General features: G+C 46.0%; 1 protein-coding gene across 2 annotated transcripts in view; it reads left to right on the top strand.

Moving 5' to 3' along the window:
- The window catches only part of spryd3 (SPRY domain containing 3), a 332,651-nt gene that overhangs the window by 223,417 nt on the left and 81,733 nt on the right, over positions 1–27,501 (top strand). For both annotated transcript variants that reach the window (XM_067976783.1, XM_067976782.1), the window contains exon 8: positions 2,652–2,709. In XM_067976783.1, the coding sequence (XP_067832884.1) occupies positions 2,652–2,709 (58 nt within the window). The remainder of the gene's footprint in view (positions 1–2,651; positions 2,710–27,501) is intronic.

Here is a 27,501-nt window from a genome sequence, read left to right as displayed (position 1 = left end):
GAGTGTTTGATGGGACAGTGTAGAGGGAGCTTTACTCTGTATCTAACCCTGTACCTGCCCTGGGAGTGTTTGATGGGACAGTGTAGAGGGAGCTTTACTCTGTATCTAACCCGTGCTGTACCTGCCCTGGGAGTGTTTGATGGGACAGTGGAGAGGGAGCTTTACTCTGTATCTAACCCGTGCTGTACCTGCCCTGGAGGTGTTTGATGGGACAGTGCAGAGGGAGCTTTACTCTGTATCTAACCCTATACCTGCCCTGGGAGTGTTTGATGGGGACAGTGTAGAGGGAGCTTTACTCTATATCTAACCAGTGCTGTACCTGCCCTGGGAGTGTTTGATGGGACAGTGTAGAGGGAGGTTTCCTCTGTATCTAACCCATGCTGTACCTGCCCTGGGAGTGTTTGATGGGACAGTGTAGAGGGAGCTTTACTCTGTATCTAACCCATGCTGTACCTGCCCTGGGAGTGTTTGATGGGACAGTGTAGAGGGAGCTTTACTCTATATCTAACCAGTGCTGTACCTTCCCTGGGAGTGTTTGATGGGACAGTGTAGAGGGAGCTTTACTCTGTATCTAACCCATGCTGTACCTGCCCTGGGAGTGTTTGATGGGACAGTGTAGAGGGAGCTTTACTCTATATCTAACCAGTGCTGTACCTGCCCTGGGAGTGTTTGATGGGACAGTGTAGAGGGAGCTTTACTCTGTATCTAACCAGTGCTGTACCTGCCCTGGGAGTGTTTGATGGGACAGTGTAGAGGGAGCTTTACTCTGTATCTAACCCTGTACCTGCCCTGGGTGTGTTTGATGGGACAGTGTAGAGGGAGCTTTACTCTGTATCTAACCTGTGCTGTACCTGCCCCAGGAGTGTTTGATCAGACAGTGTAGAGGGAGCTTTACTCTGTATCTAACCCTGTACCTGCCCTGGGAGTGTTTGATGGGACAGTGCAGAGGGAGCTTTACTCTGTATCTAACCCATGCTGTACCTGCCCTGGGAGTGTTTGATGGGACAGTGTAGAGGGAGCTTTACTCTGTATCTAACCCGTGCTGTACCTGCCCTGGGATTGTTTGACGGGACAGTGTAGAGGGAGCTTTACTCTGTATCTAACCTGTGCTGTACCTTCCCTGGGAGTGTTTGATCAGACAGTGTAGAGGGAGCTTTACTCTGTATCTAACCCTGTACCTGCCCTGGGAGTGTTTGATGGGACAGTGCAGAGGGAGCTTTACTCTGTATCTAACCCTGTACCTGCCCTGGGAGTGTTTGATGGGACAGTGTAGAGGGAACTTTACTCTGTATCTAACCCGTGCTGTACCTGCCCTGGGAGTGTTTGATGGGACAGTGTAGAGGGAGCTTTACTCTGTATCTAACCCGTGCTGTACCTGCCCTGGGAGTGTTTGATGGGACAGTGTAGAGGGAGCTTTACTCTGTAACTAACCCTGTACCTGCCCTGGGAGTGTTTGATGGGACAGTGTAGAGGGAGGTTTACTCTGTATCTAACCCTGTACCTGCCCTGGGAGTGTTTGATGGGACAGTGGAGAGGGAGGTTTACTCTGTATCTAACCCGTGCTGTACCTGCCCTGGGAGTGTTTGATGGGACAGTGCAGAGGGAGCTTTACTCTGTATCTAACCCGTGCTGTACCTGCCCTGGGAGTGTTTGATGGGACAGTGTAGAGGGAGCTTTACTCTATATCTAACCCGTGCTGTACCTGCCCTGGGCGTGTTTGATGGGACAGTGTAGAGGGAGCTTTACTCTGTATCTAACCCGTGCTGTACCTGCCCTGAGAGTGTTTGATGGGACATTGTAGAGGGAGCTTTACTCTGTATCTAACCTGTGCTGTACCAGCCCCGGGAGTGTTTGATGGGACATTGTAGAGGGAGCTTTACTCTGTATCTAACCCTGTACCTGCCCTGGGAGTGTTTGATGGGACAGTGTAGAGGGAGCTTTACTCTGTATCTAACCCGTGCTGTACCTGCCCTGGGAGTGTTTGATGGGACAGTGCAGAGGGAGCTTTACTCTGTATCTAACCCTGTACCTGCCCTGGGAGTGTTTGATGGGACAGTGTAGAGGGAGCTTTACTCTGTATCTAACCCTGTACCTGCCCTGGGAGTGTTTGATGGGACAGTGTAGAGGGAGCTTTACTCTGTATCTAACCCGTGCTGTACCTGCCCTGGGAGTGTTTGATGGGACAGTGTCGAGGGAGCTTTACTCTGCATCTAACCCGTACTGTACCTGCCCTGGGAGTGTTTCGTGCTGACACTAGGGGGGTGATTTTAAACCCTAAGAACGGGTGGGTTGCGGTCGCGAAGCAAAAAACAACTGTTTTCAACTCCCACCCACCCCCAACCCTCCCATTCTTGGGGTTTAAAATCACCCCTCTGTGTCTGAAATGGAAAGTGTTCCATTCTTCAGCACTCGAATGCCTCATCCTAATGAACACAAAGTAATTAATTGAAAGAATGGGTATGTTACAAGATTTCCTATCAAACTAAAATAAGGCAAGTCATTGCACACTGAGCAGAGGATATCAATCTCTAATGAAGCCATTTATTCTAGTTGTCGCTGTGTTTGTGTGTTGATGTTGAGAGGCAGTTTCCCCTTGCCCCACTGAAAAGTCCCCAGCAAAGCATTTGATTACTTTTCATTTCCTTTTTTAGGACTACCCAAAAAATCGGCATCCAGGCTGGAGTAGAGGATCAGTGGCTTATCATGCAGGTATGAAACTGAAGTCTTAACATTTCTGGGAGCCTGGGCCAATGCTCCCCAAAACCATTCTCTCCAACTGTATAAAATCCAGGGCAGAATCTGGTCTTCGCACCCTTGCATTGTTACATTAACATTGCAGCCTGTTTGGTGATTATACAACCAATTCTGTTCTTCCCAAACATGCAATTCCTCCATTTCAACTGTAACACTTTTCATTGTTGTTTTTTTTTAATACCAGTGGACCTCCCCTGGTAATGCAGTGAATCCAAAGTGTGTGATAGGGAATATGTTCAAGGAAGTAAATGGGAGAGTTATGCTAAGAGAAGAGTTTTGATATATGATACAGCAGAGCTGGAGGTTTGTCGTGTTTGAATATGCAGAAGGTGGGATGTGAGGGAGGGGTGGGGGGGTGCAAATGGAGAAGAAAGTGGGGCGAGAAGGTGGGTAATGAGAGTGGACGGAGGGAAATAGAGCAGTGCGGATGGGCACAGGGAGAGAACTTAAAATAAAAGATTTATTTCTACATGTAGCAGATTGCGAAAATGGTGTCGAAAGTGCGGCAGGTGGGTGGGTAACGGAGCCATCTGGAGAGGAATGAGGAGAAATTAACCAAATTAATGTCAAGACAATGATTTATTTTATGATGAAGAGCTGGGGGAATTTTGGATCAATAACGAACAGGAGCAGGACTCATGGGAGTGGGGACTGGGGGGAAGAATTTTTTATCCATATGGAGGTTGAGTGGGATTGGAGGAAACGAATTTGATGTGGCCCAGTGGAGGATATTTATTTGTCGTTGGGGTTGAAGATAGCAGGGTCGATTGGGAGCCGAATTTCTTCATAATCGAGGTGGATGTGGCTGCAAGTACCTGTGTGTCATCCTTTTGAAACAGCAGGAGGAGGGCAGAAGACGGAGCCTGGCAAGGATGGCAGATCAAAATGGGGAGGAGAGGCAGTGCGTGTCGGCCAGTACGAGCCCCATTAGCTGGTTAAAAGGGTAGGGGGAGAGTTATAGCAGGTCAATGAGGAGCAAAATTTCTTCATAACAGGGCAGCAGCAGGGCTTCAACTATTGGGTGACACCTTTGAAGCAGTGTGGCAAGAGTGGTAGTATGGAGCCCGAGAGGAGGGCCAAGAGGGAGCAGGGTAGGCTGCCCAGTGGCAGTGGCAAGGTTGCGGGGTGAGTAGAAAACATTTTTAAAGCCTAGAGGGAAGAAAAATATACAAAATTAAAAACACAAAATAGTAAGTTTAAAAGTTCTACATCAATTTACCCAAATGAAAGAAAATAATTTGGAGAAAAATAAGGTAGTGATGGATCCCTTAGAGCTCTACAGCACCACCAGTTGGCCAGATGTTGCAATTACAACATAACCAGTTTGCATAGGGTGTAGAAATGTGGACATGGAAGTGTAACCAGAAGAAATCGGGTTTTGTAGACAGAAAATGCCTGCAAGCGTACAATTTTTAATAAGATATAGATTTCTACAGAGTGCGCCATTTCCCTGCAACATTCATGTAAATAGTACCTGATATCACTGCTCACATGATCTGATTCTGACACCACTGTTCTCTGCCATGATTCCTGCCATCAGCAAAAAAAAAGCCGTTACATTATCTATAGAGCTCAAATTCTTGCATCTAACATGTGTTTGCAAGTAGTACCACCTCTAAAGACATCCATAGAGCAAAGAACTGTGATAGCATGACTGATTTAACAGATAGCAGTTAATTGTGTTGAATTTAGCGAATGGGATTGTTACATTTTTGGGTCTTCTCTAACATTACTGTGGATTATTTCACCTCTCTTATGTTAGACCACCCTCATGGGCAAGTGCCAACTCCTCATAATTTCTAGAGTTTCTATACCCTTGTCAAGAGATCTCGGTAAGCTATCAGTAATGTCGCTGGGGAATGAACAGCAAACCTTGTCTGATACGTCTCCAAGCCAGGCTTTGAGTTTAGTAGAGCATCAGATCAGACTTTGTTTTAACTTTAAAATAGCCAGTGAATTTACTTTACATAAGATAAACAAGCACTTAAGTAAGTCATACAATATAGTTATATTTGGCATCCTTCCACCTAACTGCTCAAGTGGACAAAATAATAAGATTGCAACTAAGAACTAAACTAACCCTTCGTAAATAAATTTTTAATAATAGTTTTGCAATCTCATCCAGCCTTTTGAGCGGTTCATTAATAATGGGTGAGAGTTTCAATAGAGTTTTGTTGCAGTCCCCGGGTTTGCCCTTACATTGAGATGGAGGAGGATGTAAAAGATCCCACAGCACTATTTCGAAGAAGAGCAGGGGAGTTCTCCCCGGTGTCCTGACCAATATTTATCCCTCAACCAACATCATTAAAACAGATTATCTGGTCATTATCTCATTACTGTTTGTGGGACCTTGCTGTGCACAAATTGCAACTGTGGCTACACTTCAAAAAGTATTTTCTTGGCTGTAAAGTGCTTTAGGACATCCTGAGGTCGTGAAAGGCGCTGTATAAATGCAAGTGTTTCTTTTACATTGAACAAAGAGTGTGATGGCCATAATGAGAGAGAAGGAACAGGAAGAGAGACACCCAGAATTAGCAGAGAAAAAATATTGGCATTTACACAGCACTCAACGCCTTGAAACATCTCAGTGCTTAACAGCCAACAAATTAAGTTGCAGTGCAGCCATTTTGTGCACAGCACGATCCCTTAAACATGAGTGAGATGAAAGATCTGTTGGTCTGTTCTTGGTGGTGTTGGTTGAGGGAGGAATGTTGGCCAGGACAATGGGAGAACTCTTCCAGTAGTGTCAAGACATCTTTCACATCTACCTGAACAGATAATCGGTTTAATGTCTTATTTCAAAGGATGCCAGCTTAGATTATGTACTAAGGGAAGGGAGGGCTTTTTTTTGTCTTTCACTGTTAAAGTTTAGGCTCTGCCTTAGATATTCTCTTAGGTACAGTGGTGCTGATCATTCCCATAAGTGATCCTAGCATCTTGCGTTCAGGAGTATGCTCGTACTGCCCAATATCTAATTATACAATAGCATTACCTGGGGGTGTAACAATAGAAGCACCTTGTGATCCGATATTGTGCTTCTCTCCAATCTTTCTGAAGGCAAACTGAAAACACTTCAGTGAGATAAGACCAGATATGAATTGTTAAGCTGCTTTATTTTGCAGACAAGTGAACATACAGAGTCAAAGGAAACCCAACTTTCTTCACTCAAACTTGCTTCCCTCCTCAAAGAATGAGAAAAAATAATAAACCACATGCCCTTTCCCCTCATGGGATGACTGACCTGTTTTTTGCATAACCTTTCTCTCTAGACAACTTCTAACTGCAAAAACAGACTACCTGCATCTTAGCTTCCAGCTCTGGGCCCAGGCATGAAGCTCAGTTTCCTGTTTTAAACCTGACTGGTTTGTGTGTCTCTTTTCTCTTCGTTTTCCCAGTAAATGGAAGGGGTGTGCATCTGACTTTTTCCCATTCAATGATTCGCCATTAGGCCCATCAATAAAACCGCATACCAGTTTTGACCCAATTCTGTTTCCTCTCTCCTCTCTCCTCCCTCTTCTCTCTCTACTCTCTCTCTCTTTATATATTACAGGACCATAAAGGAGATGTACTTATGGAGGCAGAGGGGATGGCTGAGGTACTAAATGAGTACTCTGTATCTGTCTTTACCAAGGAAGAAAATGCTGCCAGAGTCTCAGTAAAGGAAGATGTAGTTGAGATACTGGATGGGCTAAAAATTGATAAAGAAGAGGTATTGGAAAGGCTAGCTGTACTTAAAGTCAATAAATCACCCAGTCCGGATGGGATACATCCTAGGTTCCTGAGGGAAGTAAGGGTGGAAATTGCGGAGGTACTGGCCACAATCTTCCAAACATCCTTAGATACGGGGGTGATGTCAGAGGACTGGAGAATTGCAAATGGTCCACCCTTGTTCAAAAAAGGGTGTAAGGATAAACCCAGTAACTACAGGCCAGTCAGTTTAACCTCAGTGGTGGGGAAACTTTTAGAATCGATAATCCGGGACAGAATTAACAGTCACTTGGATGAGTGTGGATTGATTAGGGAAAGCCAGCACAGATTTGTTAAAGGCAAATCGTGTTTAACTAACCTGATAGAGTTTTTTGATGAGTTAACAGAGAGGGTAGATGAGGGCAATGCAGTTGATGTGGTGTATATGGACTTTCAAAAGGCGTTTGATAAAGTGCCGCACGGTAGGCTTATCAAGATTGCGGCTCATGGAACAAAGGGGTCAGTAGCAACATGGATACAGAATTGGCTAAGTGACAGGAAACAGAGAGTAGTGGTGAACGGTTGTTTTTTGGACTGGAGGGAGGTGTACAGTGGTGTTCCCCAGGGGTTGGTGCTGGGACCACTGCTTTTCTTGATATATATTAATGACTTGGACTTGGGTGTACAGGGCACAATTTCAAAATTTGCAGATGACACAAAACTTGGAAGTGTAGTGGATAGTGATAGACTTCAAGAGGATATAGACAGGCTGATGGCATGGGCAGATGAAAATTAATGCAGAAAAATGCAAAGTGATACATTTCGGTAGGAAGAACGAGGAGAGGCAATATAAACTAGAGGGCACAATTCTCATTGGGGTACAGGAACAGAGAGATCTGGTGGTATATGTGCACAAATCGTTGAAGGTGGCAGGGCAGGTTGAGAAAGCGCTTAAAAAGCATATGGGATCCTGGGCCTTATAAATAGAGGCCTAGAGTACAAAAGCAAGGAAGTCATGATGAACCTTTATAAAACACTGGTTCGGCTACAACTGGAGTATTGTGTCCAGTTCTGGGCAGTGCACTTTAGGAAAGATGTGAAGGCCTTAGAGAGGGTGCAGAAGAGATTTACGAGAATGATTCCAGGGATGAGGGACTTCAGTTACGTGGATAGACTGGAGAAGCTGGGATTGTTCTCCTTGGAACAGAGATGGTTGCGAGGAGATTTGATAGAGGTATTCAAAATTATAAAGGGTCTAGACAGAGTAGATAGAGAGAAACTGTTCCCATTGGCAGAAGGGTCAAGAACCAGAGGACATAGATTGAAGGTGACTGGCAAAAGAACCAAAGGTGACATGAGGAAAAACTTTTTTACACAGCGAGTGGTTAGGATCTGGAATGCACTGCCCGAGGGGGTGGTGGAGGCAGATTCAATCATGGCCTTCAAAAGGGAACTGGATAAGTACTTGAAAGGAAAAAATTTGCAGGGCTACGGGGATAGGGCGGGGGAGTGGGACTAGTTGGATTGCTCTTGCTTAGAGCCAGCACGGACTCGATGGGCTGAATGGCCTCCTTCCGTGCTGTATCCTTTCTATGATTCTATGATTAGTGTTGTGTGTGTACACCCTTTCTGATATTAAAGTGCTGCCTCTGCAGATAGTACTGTTATATAATTACGGTATTAAGCCAGTATATTCCATTTCACAAAATATTTTAACCATTTGAATGGCAACAGTTTAATTACTTGAATGAAAACATTATGGGGCTCGTTTTTGCACTGGAACTAGACGATACCCTTTAGGCTTAATTCTTTCTTCTACTCTTAAGGGAGTGAGCACAGAGAGCTCCAAGGAAGGAAATAAAAAACGTTCCACAGACACATTCCCATTTCGTGGACTACAGTCTAATTCTCCTTCTAAATAAAAGTCAAACTCCAAGTTTTGTTCACCATGAGCAGTGAGGTGAGCTTTGAGACCAATGCCTGAAGCTGTGGAAAGGTCTTCAGTGAAATGATTCCCAGGTGACAGGGCAGTATTACTGTCCAAAAAAATTACAGCTCAAGAAAGGACTGAACTGATGTGACGTGCATTTGTCAACAATTACTAGCTGAAACATGTGGAGCTTCTTGAGATTTCTGTAACATTTCACACGTTAATGAGACGGTCTAATCTCTGCTGTGTGCCAGGAAGTCCGAGCTCTTCCTTTCCCAGTATTTTGAATTCTTTTGCAATGGTTTTTGTTGTGACAAGGCTTTCGTGCTGTTCGGAAAGGAAGTGCGAAATCTGTCCCCACCCGCTATGTATCTTTCTGGGTCTATAATTGTTTTCTGCTCGTTTCTATAGTGACTGGAGAAACATTTACAAACACTAGCAGCAGCTGGATGTATACAGATGGAAGTGTGTATACAGATGAAGCCCTAGCTGTGGGTTTCATTCAGGACTCACACATAAAAATTCTAATGCAACCAACAGGATGTGAAAGGACTGGGAGGGAAGTTGATGTGTGTACTGGTTGAGTGAATGACAAAAAAAAGGGGGACTTACCACAATCACTTTTAACTTTTCGGTTTCAAAGTCGGACGATTTAAGTTAAAGTAGTTTTGCTATCAGTCATCAAACAGAGTGTCAATATGCTTTAGGATTTCCCAAACTCTTTCTATGTGATGTTACTGTACAAAAGATCAGTGATACCCCATGCAAGCAAGAGATAAGACCGAGTCACAGCTTCTAGTATTCATAATTTACTGCTCCGTCAACACTTTTTTTACTTGGGTAGTGTAAGGATGAGGAAATAACTGGAACAAGAGCACACATCGCTAATTATTTTACAGGAAGATCTAGACTTAAAGCGTTAAGAGAAACCTAGCTGCAAACTAGAAAAGAATGGAAAATAAACATATTTGGATGTAATATATTTAGGAAGGATAGAAAAGCGAACAAAGGAGGTGGAATGGCAATATCGGTCAAATACAGACTGTAGAAAGGATGATGTAGACAAGGAAGGGGACAGACACAGTCAATATGGTTGGAGCTCAGAGATTAAAAAGGGCTTGTTGCATTAGTACGGATATATTACAGACCAACAAACTGTGGAAAGGAAATTGAAGAGGAAATTTGCAGTCAGTTTAGACAGACGAGTAGGAAAAAGGGATGAAGGGATAGGGGAACAGGATGGTTAATGTGAGTCGAACTGTTTGCTCACATGGAGGGTAAACGTTGACATGGACTGGTTAGGCTGAATGGCCTGTTTCTGTAGTGTAACTTCTGTGTATCTGAAATGAAAGCTAAACCCAACTAGTTGGCCTGTCAGTTTCTGCTTTTGCTCCCCCCCCCCAACGTGTAAAGTTCAATGTGAGGATTCCTACTTTGCTGTGCCACTAAATGTGGGGTATAAACAGGGTGAATGATGGATCGAATCAATCTCCAGACCTGTTGTCTAACCTGGCACCTGGTGGTTTGAGACCTGAACTGCAGCTCACAGCTGACAGTGTAAAGACACTCTTTAAGATCAAGTTTAGCAGTGCCAAGAAAAAATAAATAGTAAACTTTAAAAGAATTACTTCTCACTCGGTTGAACATCCTGGAGATAAAGTTTGAAATCATTTTAAAGTTTAAAAAGAACCAACCTGTTCTATGTAATCTGCATCATGACATCACTACCAAACAAATGTCCAGGAGCTCACATCAGGTTTTGGAGGTGCCTTTTGTGAATGAGATCTTCAAACCCAAAGCCAGCTCTGAAGCAACTGCCTCCAGAGTTCCATAATGTACCCAGCGGTTGGTGGAAGCACAAAGGTCTTGGAGAAATTGTTCTGGGTCCAACAGGAAAGTCATCAAGCCCTTTTACATTATAGCTTTGTGCAAGCCTGGACCTGGACCTCCCTGGGTATTTTGTTTATATTTGAAGTGTGCTGCCAGTCTCCTGCAGGCTGATTGGGTGCACAAAGGTCATGGTTTCTTTGGCAGATCAGGAGATTCATAAAAACTGGGTGTCCACTGCTAGCACAGTGAGATAGGTTGGGTCATTTACCCTTAGCAGGACCATCAACTGTGTGTGACCCACTCGCCAGGAGTCCAAGGCATTGTAGGAATATAAAAGCACCTACAGATTTCCCGAAGCCCATTGCAGGGTCCAGTAACGCTGGTTCAGCATGTAATGGTTAGCTCTATGTTTAAGCTTACTACATACAAGGGACAGAGTTCCAGATGACAACAGTTCCAGATGTCTGCGAGAATTTCTCACTGGCAGGAGGAGCACTGTGAAGCTATGTGAAGGGTGAGAGAGAATTCCACAGGCAGGGGAAGTCGTATGTAAATCTTTTTCTTGCTGATATTCTGTGCAGACTTTTTGGACTGATACGGAATAACAGGGTTCAGTTATTGCTTTCCAGATATAAACATGGATCATTTGGGAGGAGGCGAATGAGCATTTGGCCATTGACTTTTATCATTCCCAATCACTTTGTGCTTTGCACAGGTTGGAGAGATCAATCGATTTTCAGTGGCCATGGTCAGAGCAGACATACTCGAGATTGATAGAAACCTTTGGAGAGGTCCCTCTTAGAATCCTAGTGATTCATCTCATGCTGAAATAAGGGAAGCCTTCCTCACCCCACTCCCACAAACACTAAATGCAGAACAAAAGTGCTGTGCCTTCAGGTGAGGTGCCCAGATGGTTGGACTCATTAGGTGAAAATGGCTCTTCAGATACAACTTACAAACTCTGGGTGAGATTTAGGCACCAGAAAGTATCTGAGGTCTACATTACATCTGGAGCTTTGAGAGAGTTCTCACTTCCACAGTGGGTAACCTCATTGACCACAAAGTTACTTCAGCAGTAAGCTACTGATGTTCTTCATGTGGGAGTGTGGTTTGCTGTGTGGGGCATCTTGCTCTGCAGTTTTGGATTTCAGATGTACCTCCAGGTCAAGTTTCTGAACCTCCCGTTTCAGTTCAGGCTTTTCCCCAACACATCTATCCTGTGTACATAGCTGAAGAAAGTTTCCTTAAGCAGATCAAGTCTCAATATGAACTGAAACCTGCACCCTTGTAATGTGTCATGTATGGAGCAGTGTGTCCAGGATTAACAATTACCACCAAATGAGGCATCAAATACTGAAGATCACGAGATGCCCACCGCGGTCTCCAAAAAGCAGAAAATATCCCGTTCTCAGAGTAGTGCATACAGACTGAAAACTACTTAGTCAGATTTATTTACAGATTAAGGGATGCACAGAGACAGTAAGACAGCGCAACTTGCTGAACCAGTAGAGCATTTGAAACCACCTTCAATGTAGATAAACATCCCAAAGCCGCTTTACAGAAATGTAATCAGACACAAATGGACACTGAGCCAAAGAAGATGATATTAGGACAGGTGACCAAAAGCTTGGTCAAAGACATGGGTTTTAAAGGGGCAGAGGGAAGTGGAGGGAACTCCATAGTATGGGGCCTACACGGCTGCAGGCACAACCGCCAATCGTGGGGTGAAAGGGTGTGGCGGAGGGTTGCACAAGGTGCCAGAATAAGAGGTACAGTGACATTGAGGGGTAAGGGAGTTGTAGGGCTGGAAGGGAGGGAGGAGTGAGACCATGAAGGATTTTAAACACAAGGATGCTAATTTTAAATCGGAGGTGCTGGGGGTCAGAGAGCCAATGTAGGTCAGCGCGCACAGGAGTGATGAGTGAGCGGAATTTGGTGTGGAATAGGATACGGGCAGCAGAGTTTTTGATGAGCTGATGTTTAGAACATGGAGGATGGGAGGCCGGCCGTGAGATCATTGGAATGGTCAAGTCTGGAAGTGACAAAGGCATGGATGAGGGTTTCAGCAGCAGATGAGCTGAGGCAGGCACGAAAACCGGTGATGTTAGAGTTGAAAGTAGGCGGTCTTTGTGACAGGGAGTATATGGGGACAAAGAGGACCTATTACCATACTGGGTGTATACTACAGGCCACCAAATAGTGGGAAGGAGATAGAGGAGCAAATTTGCAGACAAATTACAGAAAGATGCAAAAACTATAGAGTAGTGATAATGGGGGACTTCAATTATCCCAATATAGACTGGGATAGTAACGGGGCAAAGAGGGGGAGGAATTCCTGAAAGGTATACAAGAGAACTTTCTTGATCAGTATGTTTCTGCTGGATCTAGTTCTGGGGAATTACATAGAATGTATAGCACACAAACAGGCCATTCGGCCCGACAGGTCCATGCCGGTGTTTATGCTCCTCACAAGCCTCCTCCTACCTTCCTTCATCGAACCCCATCAACATATTCTTCTGTTTCTTTCTGCCTAATGTGTTTATCTTCCCCTTAAATGTATCTCTGCGAGTCGCCTCAACTACTCCTTGTGGTAGTGAGTTCCACATTCTAACCACTCTCTGGATAAAGAAGTTTCTCCTGAATTGCCTATTGGATCTTGCATCTCTCTGTAATTTGCTCCTCTATCTCCTTGCCACTATTTGGTGGCCTGTAGTATACCCCCAGTCGCGGAATGAAGTGAAACAAGTTTCAGTGGAGGAGCATTTGGGGAATAGTGATCATAATATCATCAGGTTTAGAATAGTTATGGAAAAGGACAAGGATCAATCAAGCGTAAAAATACTTAACTGGAGGAGGGCTAATTTCAGTGAGTTAAAAAGGGATCTTGCCCTGGTGAATTGGAATCAAAAATTGGTAGGCAAAACAAGGAGATGGTTCGGGTACCGAGTAGACTCATTCCCACAAGGGGGAAAGGAAGGGCACCCAAAGCTAGAGCTCCCTGGATGACTAAAAATATAGCGATATAGAAAAAGGAGGCTTATGACAAATGTAAGGTTCATAGTAGACAGAGAGTAGGAATAAATGGGTCTTTTTCAGGTTGGCAGGCGGTGACTAGTGGGGTACCGCAGGGATCAGTGCTTGGGCCCCAGCTATTCACAATCTGTATCAATGATTTGGATGAGGGAACCAAATGTAATATTTCCAAGTTTGCTGCTGACATAAAACTAGGTGGGATTGTGAGTTTTGAGGAGGATGCAAAGAGGCTTCAAGGGGATATGGACAGGCTAAGTGAGTGGGCAAGAACATGGCAGATGGAATATAATGTGGAAAAATGTGAAGTTATCCACTTTGGTAGCAAAAAACAGAAATGCAGAGTATTTTTTAAATGGTAATATATTGGGAAATGTTGGTGTTTAAAGGGACCTGGGTGTCCTTGTACATGAGTCACTGAAAGCTAACATGCAGGTGCAGCAAGCAATTAGGAAGACAAATGGTATGTTGGCCTTTATTACAAGAGGATTTGAGTACAGGAGTAAAGATGTCTTATTGCAATTATATAGGGCCTTGGTGAGACTGCACCTGGAGTATTGTGTACAATTTTGGTCTCCTTACCTAAGAAAGGATATACTTGCCATAGAGGAAGTGCAATGAAGGTTCACCAGACTGATTCCTGGGATGGCGGGATTGTCATATGAGGAGAGATTGAGTAGACTAGACCTGTATTCTCTAGAGTTTAGAAGAATGAGAGGTGATCTCATTGAAACATACAAAATTCTTACAGGGCTCGACAGGGTAGATGCAAGGAGGATGTTTCCCCTGGCTGGGGAGTCTAGAACCAGGGGTCACAGTCTCAGAATAAGGGGTAGGCCATTTAGGACTGAGATGAGAAGAAATTTCTTCACTCAGAGGGTTGTGAATCTTTGGAATTCTCTACCCCAGAGGGCTGTGGCGTCTCAGTCATTGAGTACATTCAAAACAGAGATCAATAGATTTCTAGATATTAAAGTCATCAAGGGGTATGGGGATAGTGCAGGAACATGGCGTTGAGATAGAAGATCAGCCATGATCTTGTTGAATGGCGGAGCAGGCTCGAGGGGCCGGATGGCCTACCCCTGCTCCTATTTCTTATGTTCTTAATACAGTAGAGAACCAGGCTGAATACAGAAAGTACAGAGGAGATCTAAAAAAGGGAATAAGAGGGGCAAAGAGAGAGTATGAGAATAGATTAGCAGCTAACATAAAAGGGAACCCCAAAGTCTTTTATAGACATATAAATAGTAAAAAGGTTGTCAAAGGAAGCATGGGACCAATTAGTGACAAAAAAGGAGATCTTCTTGTGGAGGTAGAGGGCATGGCTGAGGTACTAAATGAATACTTCACATCGGTCTTCACTAGAGAAGAGGATGCTGCCATGGTAGCAGTAAAGGAGGAGGTAGTAGCGATATTGGAGAGGATAAAAATAGATAAAGAGGAGATACTTAAAAGATTGGCAGTACTCAAAGTAGAAAAGTCACCCGGTCCAGATGGGATGCATCCTAGGTTACTGAGGGAAGTAAGGGTGGAAATTGCGGAGGATCTGGCCACAATCTTCCAATCCTCCTTAGATATGGGGACGGTGCCAGAGGAACTGGAGGATTGCAAATGTCACATCCTTGTTCAAAAAATGGGAGAGGGATAAACCCAGCAATTACAGGCCAGTCAGTCTAATGTCGGTGGTGGGGAAACTATTAGAGACAATAATCTGGGACAAAATTAACTGGCACTTGGAAAAGTATAGGTACTGATTATTTAAAGGAATTATGTGGAGATGCCGGTGATGGACTGGGGTGGACAAATGTAAGGAGTCTTACAACACCAGGTTATTGTCCAACAGCTTTATTTAAAATCACAAGCTTTCGGAGGCTTCCTCCTTCGTCAGGTGCGTGTGGGATTCCATAAAGATACAGCATATATAGTCAGAGAACAATGCCTGGTGATTACAGATAATCTTTCCAACTGCCTGTTATCAAGGCAATCAAAGGAATTGAATAGTGTTCAGACAGAGAAACATTACATACAAGACTACTGAATACACAAACGGTCAGAACACAAAGAGAGAGAGAGAGAGAAACATCCGAAAGGCAGAGAAAGAGAGAGAATGACCAGTTGTATTAAAAACAGATAACTTTTTTTCTCTGGTGGGGTTACATGTAGCGTGACATGAACCCAAGATCCCGGTTGAGGCCGTCCTCATGGGTGCGGAACTCGGCTATCAATTTCTGCTCGACGATTTTGCGTTATCGTGTGTCTCGAAGGCCGCCTTGGAGAACGCTTACCCGAAGATCGGAGGCTGAATGTCCTTGACTGCTGAAGTGTTCCCCGACTGGGAGGGAACCCTCCTGTCTGGCGATTGTTGCGCGGTGTCCGTTCATCCGTTGTCGCAGTGTCTGCATGGTCTCGCCAATGTACCATGCTCTGGGGCATCCTTTCCTGCAACGTATGAGGTAGACAACGTTGGCCGAGTCGCAAGAGTATGAACCATGTACCTGGTGGGTGGTGTCCTCTCGTGTGATGGTGGTATCTGTGTCGATGATCTGGCATGTCTTGCACAGGTTGCTGTGGCAGGGTTGTGTGGTGTCGTGGACGCTGTTCTCCTGAAAGCTGGGTAATTTGCTGCGAACGATGGTCTGTTTGAGGTTAGGTGGCTGTTTGAAGGCAAGTAGTGGAGGTGTGGGGATGGCCTTAGCGAGGTGTTCGTCGCCATCGATGACATGTTGAAGGCTGCAAAGAACATGGCGTAGTTTCTCCGCTCCGGGGAAGTACTGGACGACGAAGGGTACTCTGTTGGTTGTGTCCCGTGTTTGTCTTCTGAGGAGGTTTATGCGATTTTTCGCTGTGGCCCGTCGGAACTGTCGATCGACGAGTCGAGCGTCATATCCCGTTCTTATGAGGGCGTCTTTCAGCGTCTGTAGGTGTCCATCGCGTTCCTCCTCGTCTGAGCAAATCCTGTGCATTCACAGGGCCTGTCCATAGGGGATGGCCTCTTTGACATGGTTAGGGTGGAAGCTGGAAAAGTGGAGCATCGTGAGGTTGTCCGTGGGCTTGCGGTAGAGTGAGGTGCTGAGGTGCCCGTCTTTGATGGAGATTCGTGTGTCCAAGAATGAAACCGATTCTGAGGAGGAGTCCATGGTGAGTTTGATGGTGAGATGGAACTTGTTGATGTTATTGTGTAGTCTCTTCAGTGGTTCTTCGCCGTGGGTCCATAGGAAGAAAATGTCGTCGATCTATCTGGTGTATAGTGTTGGTTGGCGGTCCTGTGCAGTGAAGAAGTCCTGCTCGAACTTGTGCATGAAAATGTTGGCGTATTAGGGTGCGAATTTGGTCCCCATGGCTGTTCCGTGTGTTTGGGTAAAGAACTGGTTATCGAAGGTGAAGACATTGTGATCCAGGATGAAGCGGATGAGTTGTCGGATGGCATCTGGAGATTGGCTGTTGTTGGTGTTGAGTACTGAGGCTGTTGCAGCGTCCATGATGGACGTCTCAGCACTCTACACCAGTATCCCCCACGATGACGGCATCGCTGCAACAGCCTCAGTACTCAACACCAACAATGGCAAATGAAATTTAACGCAGAGAAGTGTGCAGTGACACATTTTGGTAGGAAGAATGAGGAGAGGCAATATAAACTAAATGGTACAATTTTAAAGGGGGTGCAGGAACAGAGAGACCTGGGAGTAGGCCATTCAGCCCCTCGAGCCTGTTATATAGGAACAGGAGTAGGCCATTCAGCCTCTCAAGCCTGTTACATAGGAAGAGAAATAGGCTATTCAGCCCCCTCGAGCCTGTTACACAGGAACAGAAATAGGCCATTCAGCCCCTTCAGCCTGTTCTGCCATTCAATTAGATCTAAACTTTCTTCTCTTGTTCCCCAAGCTCCAAAAACCCCATCTACACGCTCTTCTTCCTCACTGTGTTGAAATCGTGACCCGTTGCACCGTCTCATACTCTCATTCTTTCCCAGGACCTCAAAACTGTGGGACTTCTCACCTACCTCTTCTCTTCCACCTACAATCCACAGCCTTTCAAACTCAAGCTTGGTGTCAGGTGGCTCTCAATGATCATCTCTTTGTTTTTTCAAAATTGGTGGTGCCCTATTCAGTGAGCCTTGGCAGTTCATTGGGTTTCTCAATAAAAACAAACAAACTAATGTAGACTTGGCCATTTCATGCTGCACTTTTTGGTGTTTGGTCTGTGCTACGAAGTGCATCATCAGCAAAAGTGCAGTATAAAAGCAGAATAACTAGTGTGACCCAAGAATCGTATCCCTTACACAAGTTATAGTTTTATGAGGAAGGCTACTAAGCTACACAGCGGTGTACAAGTTGGGGCTGAGACTCAACAATGGCATCAGCAGTCAAAAGTAAGGGTTACTGATTTTGATCATTTTTCCCATATGTTTGGTTCAGAGGTAGACAGTTATGCCTCTGATTGTTAAAATAGACCAACTGACTTAATCAGGTTGCCTTTCAAATGTTCTGGATTTGTAACATAGCAAGTGTCAGCTTTGGCTCAGTTGGTAGCACTCTTGCATCTGAGTCAGAAGGTCATGGGTTCGAGCCCCACTCCAGAGACTTGAGCACAAAATCCAGGCTGACACTCCAGTGCTGCACTGTTGGAGGTGTCATTTTTTGGGTCTTACGATAAACCTGTCTGCCTGTTCTGGTGAATGATGGTTCTCCTGACCGACCACCCATACACCACCCCCCATAAACTTCAGCTCATCCAAATCTCTGCTGCCCATATCCTATCCTGCAAAAAGTCCCGCTCACCCATCCAATACTACCAATACAACTGCTCACTGATCTACATTGGCTCCCAGCCCCAAAGCCTCAGATTTAAAATTCTCATCATCATACTCACATCCCTTCATGGCCCCGCCCTTCCCTATCTCTGTAACCTCCTCCAGCCCTACAACCCACCTAGAACTCTGCGTTCCTCCAACTCTGGCTTCTTGTGCATTCCCTACTCCCTTTGCCCCACCATTAGCGGCCATGCCTTCAGCCATTCAGGGCCTACTCTCTGAAATTCCCTCCCTAAACCACTCCATCTCTCCACCATTAAGACCCTCCTTAAAACCCACGCCTCTTTAATCAAGGTTTTGGTCTCCCCTCCTAAAATCTCCTTCTTTGGCTCTGCATCTACTTTTGGTCTATTACGCTTCTGTGAAGTGCCTTGGAGCGGTTTTTCTATGTTAAAGGCACTATATAAATGCAAGTTGTTGTTGTAAAAGATTGCATAGCGTTATTCAAAGAGGAGCAAGCGAGTTCTCTGGGTGTCTTGGCCAACATTTATCCCTCCATCAAAAATATATGTATCTGTTTGTGGGGACCTTGCTGTGCACAAATTGGCTATTTGTGTTTGCCTACAAAACATAGGAACAGGAGGAGGCCATTCAGCCCCTCGAGCCTGTTCCTCCATTTAATTAGATCATGGATGATCTGTATCTCAGCTCCATTTACCTGCTTTCACTCTATTTCCTTTGATACCCTTACCTAACATAAATCTATCGAACTCCGTCTAGAAAGCTCCAATTGACCCCCTGTATCCACAGCTTTTTTGGGGAGAGAGTTCCAGATTTCCACTACCCTTTGTGTGAAACAGTGCAGTCTGATTTCACTCCTGAATAGCCTAGCTCTAATTTTAAGATTGTGCCCGCTTGTCCTGAATTTCCCCAACAGAGGAAATAGTTTCTCTCTATTTACCCTACCAAATCCCTTCATCATTTTAGACACTCGATTAGATCACCCCTGAACCTTCTGAACTCGAGTGGATTTAGGTAACTGTCATGTAAATAAGTGACATTGAACCTGAAGGTGCACAACATCACATGACTGCCAATAGAGTAATGCAGGGCTTTTGTGGTAGCAGACACGGGGATATAGCCAACTGTATATACTATAGTGTGAGGTATATAACTGAGATAGTGTCATAACTGAGGATCTACCCTGCTGACTTAATAAACAAATGCCCTACCCAGTATGATACTGATCCACACAGATTAGAAAGGTTCCAGGATCTATTCCTGATCTGTGCTGAGTTAGTTGACCACTGTCGGGTGGCAGTAGAGGCACTCCAATTGGCCTCAGTGCCTTTGATTGCGGAACGAAGAAAAGAACTCAGCCAGGGTTTCCTCTGCTGATCACTATCCAGTGACCCGTGCTGGAAAATGTGCATACAGATGTCAGGTGAGGACAGGATTGGTCTTGGCTGTGATGCCCCCTGTGGTCGAATAACCTGCTGCCACTCATTATGCAGGCTGACACTTGAAGAATGGCCCCTCAAGCGAGGACCTGGAGTGCAACCAGCACCTGTGGAACCCAAACTGCAACAAGTCAGTGCCTTCAGGAGAGGAGAAAATTGAAACCCCCCTGAGTAATGCATTTGTACTAGACTTTTCCTTTATTAAAAGGGCAGCACATTACCTCATGGGAGCAAACAAAAGATCTGACCGCAGCAGTGAAGTATTCCTGGCTTGTTGAAAACAGCATCAGATATCACTAAAGCAAAAGAAATGGATTGTTAGAAGATATCCTGGTATCTAGATAGAAATCAGAAAAGAAAGGTCAACTCCATTATAGTGTAAAGGTTGGAATGATGTGAACTTGATAACACTGTTCTCATTTTTAGGGTTGATCTTCAAAAAGAAATCCTGAGAACACTGCTATCTGTTTTTGCTATCCCTGTAGTTGTGCTGAAACTATATCTGCATCTTAACTGTAGTATCATGATAGCAAGTCTGTACAGATTAGCATAACTATGCATGGCTTTCTATCTGATTTAGTGAATTAGACACATGTATAACAAACAATGCAGCTGAGTGGAGCAGATAACTGCAGACTTCCTTACATTTAGTTGGATGCACGCTGTACTTTGCACTCAGAATAATGGAGTAAATGTGAAGATGACGCACAACCATTATAGAAAACACGTGAAAGAACCAACTTGCATTTATCTAGCACTTTTCATGTCCTCAGGACATCCAAAAGTGTTTCACAGCAAATTAAGTACTTTTGGAGTGTTGTTACTTTGTAAATCCAATTTTGCAGATGACATGATTTTAGGAGGAACAGAAAGTTGTGTCGATGGGAGCAGGAACTTACAAAGGGACATAGACAGACTAAATGAATGGGCAAAACTGTGGGGAAGTGTGAGGTCATCCCCTTTGAATCCAAGAAAGATGAATCAGAATATTTTCTTAATGATGAGAGACTAGAAACTGTGGCGGAGTGAAGGGATTTGGGTGTCCCATGTACACAAATCATTAAAAGCTAGTGCAAAGGTACAAAAAGCAGTCAAAAAGGCTAATGGAATGTTGGCCTTTTTCTCAAGGGGGCTGGAATACAAAGGGGAGGAAGTGATGCTTCAGCTGTACAGAGCTCTGGTTAGACCCCATCTGGAGTACTGCGTTCAGTTTTGGGCACCGCACCGCACCTCAGGAAGGATATATTGGCCTTGGAGGAGGTGCAGCACAGATTTACCAGAATGATACCGGAGTTTAAAGGCTTCCGGGTAGATAGAGAGAAGCTTTTTCCTCTGGTGGGGAAATCCAAAACAAGGGGGAACAATCTCTAAAATTAGAGCTGGACTATTCAGGAGTAAAATCAGGAAGCAATTTTTCACACAAATGGTAGTGGAAATAAGGAATTCTCCTCTCCCCCCCCCCCCCCCCGCCCCCAAAAAGGCTTTTGATGCTGGGTCAGTTGAAATTTTCAAGACTGAGCTTGATAGATTTTTGTTAGGTAAGGGTATCAAAAGTTAAGGAACAAAGGCGGATAGATGGACTTGAAGTACAGATCATCCATGATCTAATTAAATGGAGGAACAGGCTCGAGGGGCTGAATGGCCTCCTTCTGTTCCTATGTTTCGTAGGCAAACACAAGTAGCCAATTTGTGCACAGCAAGGTCCCCACAAACAGATACATATATTTTTGATGGAGGGATAAATGTTGGCCAAGACACCCAGAGAACTCGCTTGCTCCTCTTTGAATAACGCTATGCAATCTTTTACAACAACAACTTGCATTTATATAGCGCCTTTAACATAGAAAAACCGCTCCAAGGCACTTCACAGAAGTGTGATAGACCAAAAATAGATGCAGAGCCAAAGAAGGAAATATTAGGAGGGGTGTCCAAAAGTTTGGTCAAAGAGATATGGTTTTTAAGGAGGGTCTTAATGGCAGAGAGGTTTAGGGAGGGAATTTCAGAGAGTAGGCCCTAAATGGCTGTACCTGCCCTGGGAGTGTTTGATGGGGCAGTGTAAAGGGAGCTTTACTCTGTAACTAACCTGTGCGGTACCTACTCTGGGATTTTAGGATAGGGCAGTGCCTCTCTGTTACCCATGCTTTATGAACTACCATTCCTCATCCTTCTCAAACTGTCTGCAGCCTTTGACATGATTGACCACACCATGCTCCTCCAAAGCCACTCCTCCGCTGTCCAGCTGGGTGGGACTGCCCTCACCTGGTTCTATTCCTATCTATTCAGTCGTAGCCAGAGAATTACCTGCAATGGCTCCCCTTCCCGCTCCCGCATCGTTACTTCTGGAGTCCCCCAAGGATCTATCGTTGGCCTCTCCTATTTCTCATCTACATGCTGCCCCTCGGCGACATCATCTGAAAACACGTGTCAGGTTCCACATGTACACTGACGACACCCAGCTCTACCTCACCACCACATCTCTCGACCCCTCCACTGTCTCTGATTTGTCACGCTGCTTATCCAACCTCCAGTCCTGGATGAGCAGAAATTTCCCCCAATTAAATATTGGGAAGACCAAAGCCATTGTCTTCAGTCCCCGCCACAAACTCCATTCCCTAGCCACCGACTCCATCCCTCTCTCTGGTCACTGTCTGAGGCTGAACCAGACCGTTCGTAACCTTGGCGTCCTATTGACCTCCAGATGAGCTTCCGACCCCATATCCTCTCCGTCACCAAGACCGCCTACTTCCAACTCCGTAACATTGCCTGTCTCCGCCCCTGCCTCAGCCCATCTGCTGGTGAAAATTGATAACTGTCTTTTTTGAACTGAGCTAATTATATTGGTTATCGGCAGCAAAGCTGCACGTCAAGTTCCCAGGAACTGCTGCTGAAGCTAGTGACGCACTCTGGTTCTGCTAGGATTAGTTGTTGTTTTATAGTTGTTATTTCTGATATGGTAGAATAGAATTAATAAATCACATGTCGACTGCAGAATTGGAGATTTTCCTGACTGATTTCTGGCAATCAAGAATACTTCCTGGACTTTTCCACTGTTACAATACCAAACAAAACCTCATTGGCATCAGCCAACTCGCATACATTGTTACTATTGATGTCATAGTCCAGTTGTTGTACTTTGTTGTTACATGACTCTGTCTCAGCCACTTCCTGTATTGTGTGCTGTGAACAGGTTGTATTCTTGCCACAGCAGTATTCTCAAGTAGGATAGACTATTGGTGATGAAGGAGCGAGTCTTTCTGTGTGGTAAATGTATGCTCATCAAAGTGAGGAATGTCATTGCTGGGGAAGGGAACACTATTGTACTTGCTTTCATTTTTAGTACCAAATGCTTCGAGATCAGGTGTTACACAGTTTAGACATGGGTTTCAGTTGTGCCCACTCTGCCCCACCAATGTACTCTTAAACCCAATCTCAGCAGAGCGTCATCTACTGTATCAGTAACATTTCCATTTAGCCCACAAGCCATTCTTGTGATCTCTCAATGAGAGTGCCAGTTCAATGGCAAATTCTGGACAGTATTGCACTGGGGTTTGTTTCTGCCGGGAACTGGTCGAGATCAAGCCCAGTCAAATTAATTTTACTTTAGACTCCTACAACCAGAAGAGAGTAGAGGCACAAATACATCAATTGACCTGGACTTAGGAACTGAGGAAACAATAGTGAAATGTCCTGATGAAGCCAAATTGGACAATATGGCAAATTGTGACAAATATAGTGAAAAACTACAGGAGGACATAGGCAAGGTGGACAGAGAGGTGGCAGATGCAGTTCAGTGAAGAAAAATCCGAAGTAATACATTTTGGAAGTAAGAATAGGAAAAGTAATACAGCTTAAATGTTGAGATTTTCAATGAGCAGAGGAGCAGATCCACAAATCATTAAAAGGTAGAAGCACAAGTAGATGAGGCCATAAAAAAGGCAAACTGAATCCTTCGTTTTATATCCGGAGGTATAGAATACAAAAGCAGGAATGTGATGAATTTATACAAGACCTTTGGCTGCAGATCAAGTATTGTATTGGCTGATGTTTGAGGATTTGTTTGGTATTGAACACTGGGAAAGCCGGGAAGTGTTGATATAACAACAATGCAAAAGGTGCAGCGTAGATTTGCTGGGAGGTTGCTTGGGATGAGGGGTTGCAGTTATGAAGAGAGACCTGAGAAGTTGCACCTTTTTTGACTGGAGCTGAGAAGGTCGGGGTGACCCGATTATGAAAGTTTACAATGAAGTAAATAGTGAGAGATTGCCTCGACTGGTTGGCAAGACAGTAACACGAGGACACACATTCAAAATAATCACACAAAGAATTAAGGGGCAGTTCAAAAAAAATTCTTTACACTGAGGGTGGTTAGAATGTGGAATACTCTGCCACAAATCGTTATTGGAACAGTGTTCATTAATTCTTTAAAGGGAATTAGAGAGTTACTTGAAAAAGAGGAATATTGAAGGGTATAGGAGTGATGACAGTGGGAATAGACTGGGTGGGATATTAAGGGGTATGGGGAGTGAACAGGATCAACTGGGTAGGGTATTAAAAAGTACGGGGAGTGAACAGGAAAGTGGGATTAGACTAGGTGGGATATTAAAGGGTACGGGGAGTGAGGGTGAGAGTGGGACTAGACTGGGTAGGATATTAAAGGGTATGGGGAGTGAGGGGGAGAGTGGGATTAGACTGAGTGGGATATTAAAGGGTACGGGGAGTGAGGGGGAGAGTGGGATTGGACTGGATGGGATATTAAAGGGTATGGGGAGAGTGGGATTAGACTGGGTGGGATATTAAAGGGTATGGGGAGTGAGGGGGAGAGTGGGATTAGACTGGATGGGATATTAAAGGGTATGGGGAGTGAGCAGGAGAGTGGGATTAGACTAGGTGGGATATTAAAGGGTATGGGGAGTGAGCAGGAGAGTGGGATTAGACTGGGTGGGATATTAAAGGGTACGGGGAGTGAGGGTGAGAGTGGGACTAGACTGGGTGGGATATTAAAGGGTATGGGGAGTGAGGGGGAGAGTGGGATTAGACTGGGTGGGATATTAAAGGGTACGGGGAGTGAGGGGGAGAGTGGGATTGGACTGGATGGGATATTAAAGGGTATGGGGAGAGTGGGATTAGACTGGATGGGATATTAAAGGGTATGGGGAGTGAGCAGGAGAGTGGGATTAGACTAGGTGGGATATTAAAGGGTATGGGGAGTGAGCAGGAGAGTGGGATTAGACTGGGTGGGATATTAAAGGGTACGGGGAGTGAGCAGGAGAGTGGGATTAGACTAGGTGGGATATTAAAGGGTATGGGGAATGAGCAGTAGAGTGGGATTAAACTGGGTGGGATATTAAAGGATATCGGGAGAGTGGGATTAGACTGGGTGGGATATTAAAGGGTATGGGGAGTGAGCAGGAGAGTGGGATTAGACTGGGTGGGATATTAAAGGGTACGGGGAGTGAGCAAGAGAGTGCGATTAGACTGGGTGGGATATTAAAGGGCACGGGGAGTGAGCAGGAGAGTGGGATTAGACTGGGTGGGATATTAAAGGGTATGGGGAGTGAGGGGGAGAGTGGGATTCGACTAGGTGGGATATTAAAGGGTATGGGGAGTGAGCAGTAGAGTGGGATTAAACTGGGTGGGATATTAAAGGATATCGGGAGAGTGGGATTAGACTGGGTGGGATATTAAAGGGTATGGGGAGTGAGCAGGAGAGTGGGATTAGACTGGGTGTGATATTAAAGGGTACGGGGAGTGAGCAGGAGAGTGGGATTAGACTGGGTGGGATATTAAAGGGTATGGGGAGTGAGCAGGAGAGTGGGATTAGACTGGGTGTGATATTAAAGGGTACGGGGAGTGAGCAGGAGAGTGGGATTAGACTGGGTGGGATATTAAAGGGCACGGGGAGTGAGCAGGAGAGTGGGATTAGACTGGGTGGGATATTAAAGGGTATGGGGAGTGAGGGGGAGAGTGGGATTAGACTGGGTGGGATATTAAAGGGTACGGGGAGTGAGCAGGAGAGTGGGATTGGACTGGGTGGGATATGAAAGGGTATGGGGAGTGAGCAGGAGAGTGGAATTCGACTGGGTGGGATATTAAAGGGTATGGGGAGTGAGGGGGAGAGTGGGTTTAGACTAGGTGAGATATTAAAGGGTATGGGGAGTGAGGGGGAGAGTGGGTTTAGACTAGGTGAGATATTAAAGGGTATGGGGAGTGAGCAGGAGAGTGGGATTAGACTAGGTGGGATATTAAAGGGTACGGGGAGTGAGGGTGAGAGTGGGATTAGACTGGGTGGGATATTAAAGGGTATGGGGAGTGAGGGGGAGAGTGGGATTAGACTGGGAGGGATATTAAAGGGTATGGGGAGTGAACAGGAGAGTGAGATTAGACTAGGTGGGATATTAAAGGGTATGGGGAGTGAGCAGGGGAGTGGGATTAGACTGGGTGGGATATTAAAGGGTATGGGGAGTGAGGGGGAGAGTGGGATTAGATTGGGTGGGATATTAAAGGGTATGGGGAGTGAGGGGGAGAGTGGGATTAGACTAGGTGGGATATTAAAGGGTATGGGGAGTGAGGGGGAGAGTGGGATTAGATTGGGTGTGATATTAAAGGGTACGGGGAGTGAGCAGGAGAGTGGGATTAGACTAGGTGGGATATTAAAGGGTACGGGGAGTGAGGGGGAGTGTTGGATGAGAGTAGGCTTGTGGAGAAAAATGCCAGTGCAAACTTGAATGGTCTGACTATGCTAGAACATAGTGATGCTAAGAAATTATATAATGTGCCATGCCAATGCAGTATTCCCACTTCTGGAAATGTTCTTTGTCTCTGTTGCATGCATGCTCGTTGTCTCTCTCTGTGCTTGTCTGTCTGGGCGTCGCTGGCAAGGCCAGCATTTATTGCCCTTCAGAAGGTGGTGGTGAGCCGTCTTCTTGAACCGCTGCAGTCCGTGTGGTGAAGGTTCTCCCACAGTGCTGTTAGGAAGGGAGTCCCAGGATTTTGACCCAGTGACGATGAAGGAACGGCGATATATTTCCAAGTCAGGATGGTGTGTGACTTAGTGGGGAACGTGCAGGTGGTGTTGTTCCCATGTACCTGCTGCCCTTGTGGTAGAGGTCATGGGTTTGGGGGTGCTGTCGAAGAAGCCTTGGCGAGTTGCTGCAGTGCATCCTGTGGATGGTACACACTGCAGCCACGGTGTGCCGGTGGTGGAGGGAGTGAATGTTTAGGGTGGTGGATGGGGTGCCAATCAAGCGGGCTGCTTTATCTTGGATGATGTCGAGCTTCTTCAGTGTTGTTGGAACTGTGCCCCTCTCTCTCTCTCTCTCTGTGCCTACCCGTCCCCCTCTCACCCTCTGTGCCCGCCCGTCCCCCTCTCACCCTCTGTGCCTGCCCGTCCCCCTCTCACCCTCTGTGCCCACCCGTTCCCCTCTCGCCCTCTCTGTGCCCGCCCGTCCCTCTCTCGCCCTCTGTGCCCGCCCATCCCCCTCTCGCCCTCTGTGCCCGCCCATCCCCCTCTCGCCCTCTGTGCCCGCCCATCCCCCTCTCACCCTCTGTGCCCACCCGTTCCCCTCTCGCCCTCTGTGCCCGCCCATCCCCCTCTCGCCCTCTGTGCCCGCCCATCCCCCTCTCACCCTCTGTGCCCACCCGTCCCCCTCTCGCCCTCTGTGCCCACCCATCCCCCTCTCGCCCTCTGTGCCCACCCGTCCCCCTCTCGCCCTCTGTGCCCGCCCGTCCCCCTCTCGCCCTCTGTGCCCGCCCGTCCCCCTCTCGCCGTCTGTGCCCACCCGTCCCCCTCTCGCCCTCTGTGCCCACCCGTCCCCCTCTCGCCCTCTGTGCCCGCCCATCCCCCTCTCGCTCTCTGTGCCCGCCCATCCCCCTCTCGCCCTCTGTACCTGCCCGTCCCCCTCTCGCCCTCTGTGCCCACCCGTCCCCCTCTCGCCCTCTGTGCCTGCCCGTCCCCCTCTCACCCTCTGAGCCCGCCCGTCCCCCTCTCGCCCTCTGTACCTGCCCGTCCCCCTCTCACCCTCTGAGCCCGCCCGTCCCCCTCTCGCCCTCTGTACCTGCCC

The sequence above is a fragment of the Heptranchias perlo genome, chromosome X (assembly GCF_035084215.1).
Source record: "Heptranchias perlo isolate sHepPer1 chromosome X, sHepPer1.hap1, whole genome shotgun sequence".
Lineage (NCBI taxonomy): Eukaryota > Metazoa > Chordata > Chondrichthyes > Hexanchiformes > Hexanchidae > Heptranchias > Heptranchias perlo.
This window is presented reverse-complemented; position numbering and strand designations above follow the sequence as displayed.